Here is a 1,598-nt window from a genome sequence, read left to right as displayed (position 1 = left end):
CGTTCTTTCCGGCTCAATGCGTCAGTTACTACATTTGCTTTTCATGTACTTTCAATTGACGAGAAGCATAAGCTATTAGTTTCTTTCTTTGCATTAGTACGCAACCTAAACCTGAATGAGATGCGTCACTAAATACAACGAAATCCTCTGTACCCTCTGGAAAGGCCAGTATAGGTGCATTTGTGAGCTTTTTCTTAAGTAATTCAAATGCTTCTTGTTTCTTGATTCCCCATTCATATTTAACATTTTTCCGAGTTAATGAAGTTAAGGGTACTGCTATATGGGAAAAATTTTTGATGAATCTTCTATAATATCCAGCCAAACCTAGGAAACTTCGGACCTCGGTTGGCGATCTAGGAATATCCCATTTAGCTATTGCTTCAATATTTGTGGGGTCCACTTGAATTCCATTTGCATTGATAACGTGGCCAAGAAATTTTACTTCATGCAACCAGAATTCGCACTTGGAGAATTTAGCATAAAACTTCTTGTTTCGGAGTATCTCAAGTAAGATCCTAAGATGAACTTTGTGATCTTCTACCAATTTAGAATAAATAAGTATATCTTCGATGAACACGATTACAAATTTATCTAAATAAGGCTTACAAACTCTGTTCATCAAGTCCATGAAAGCGGCGGGGGCATTATAAGTCCAAATGGCATTACTGTGAACTCGTAATGTCCATATGTTGTTCGAAACGCTGTTTTCGGAATATCTTCTTCCTGGACTTTCAACTGATGATACCCAGAACGTAAATCTATTTTCGAAAAGAAACTTGCTCCTTGCAATTGATCGAATAGGTCGTCAATTCTAGGTAGCGGATATCGATTCTTAATAGTTACTTTGTTCAAGGCTCTGTAATTGATACACATCCTCATGGAACCATCTTTCTTCTTGACGAATAATATCGGAGCTCCTCAAGGTGATGAACTTGGACGAATAAACCCTTTCTCTAACAACTCATCCAGTTGTTTCTTCAATTCCTTTATTTCCGTCGGAGCCAAACGATAGGGGGATTTGGCTATTGGGGCTGTTCCAGGCATTAAGTCTATTCTGAATTCGACTTCTCGATTGGGTGGGATTCCTGGAAGTTCATTTGAAAAGACATTAGAAAATTCGGATACTATGGCCACGTCTTTGATTTCCTTCGGTTTTGATTCTTCCGTCACATAAGCCATAAATGCTAAACATCTTTGGTTTAAGCATTTGTTTGCATTTATCATGGAGATTATGCTAACATGACTAGCATCTTTGTCGCCCGCGATTTGAATTATTCGCTTGTTAAAGGCTTGAAGTTCTATGGTTTTCTTATTGCAAAAGATACGAGCATGGTTTTCGGATAACCAGTCCACACCTAGAACTATATCAAAGCCCGCTAAGGTCATAGGTAATAATTGTATAGGGATGACGTAGCCTACCAACAGGATCTTTCCATTTTCTATGGTCTTGGAATTTTAACTATCTCACCACTGGCCGTCTCGACGTTTATAGTTTTATTTTTTCTTAGAGGTTCGTTTAATAGACCACAAAACTTATAATCTATAAAACTTTGATTTGCACCAGAATCAAATAAAACTCTCGCATAAACGTTATTAAC

At 37.5% G+C, this 1,598-nt stretch overlaps 1 protein-coding gene across 1 annotated transcript; it reads right to left on the bottom strand.

Moving 5' to 3' along the window:
• Window positions 1-918: 918 nt before the first annotated feature.
• On the bottom strand, window positions 919-1,386 carry LOC143633766 (uncharacterized). Its single transcript, XM_077102012.1, has one exon. The coding sequence runs from the start codon at window positions 1,384-1,386 to the stop codon at window positions 919-921; it is 468 nt and encodes a 155-aa protein (XP_076958127.1).
• Between the last annotated feature and the right edge of the window lie 212 nt (window positions 1,387-1,598).

Source organism: Bidens hawaiensis, unplaced genomic scaffold, assembly GCF_021521415.1.
Source record: "Bidens hawaiensis isolate Kalapana, Puna unplaced genomic scaffold, B.hawaiensis_p1.1 tig00006905_1, whole genome shotgun sequence".
Classification (NCBI taxonomy): domain Eukaryota; kingdom Viridiplantae; phylum Streptophyta; class Magnoliopsida; order Asterales; family Asteraceae; genus Bidens; species Bidens hawaiensis.
Note: the sequence above shows the minus strand (reverse complement) of the source record. Positions and strands in the feature narration are given on the sequence as shown.

Bases quoted from the DNA above. Each gene is read 5' to 3' on its own strand.
- LOC143633766 (XM_077102012.1), bottom strand. From the start codon at position 1,386: ATGACCTTAGCGGGCTTTGATATAGTTCTAGGTGTGGACTGGTTATCC.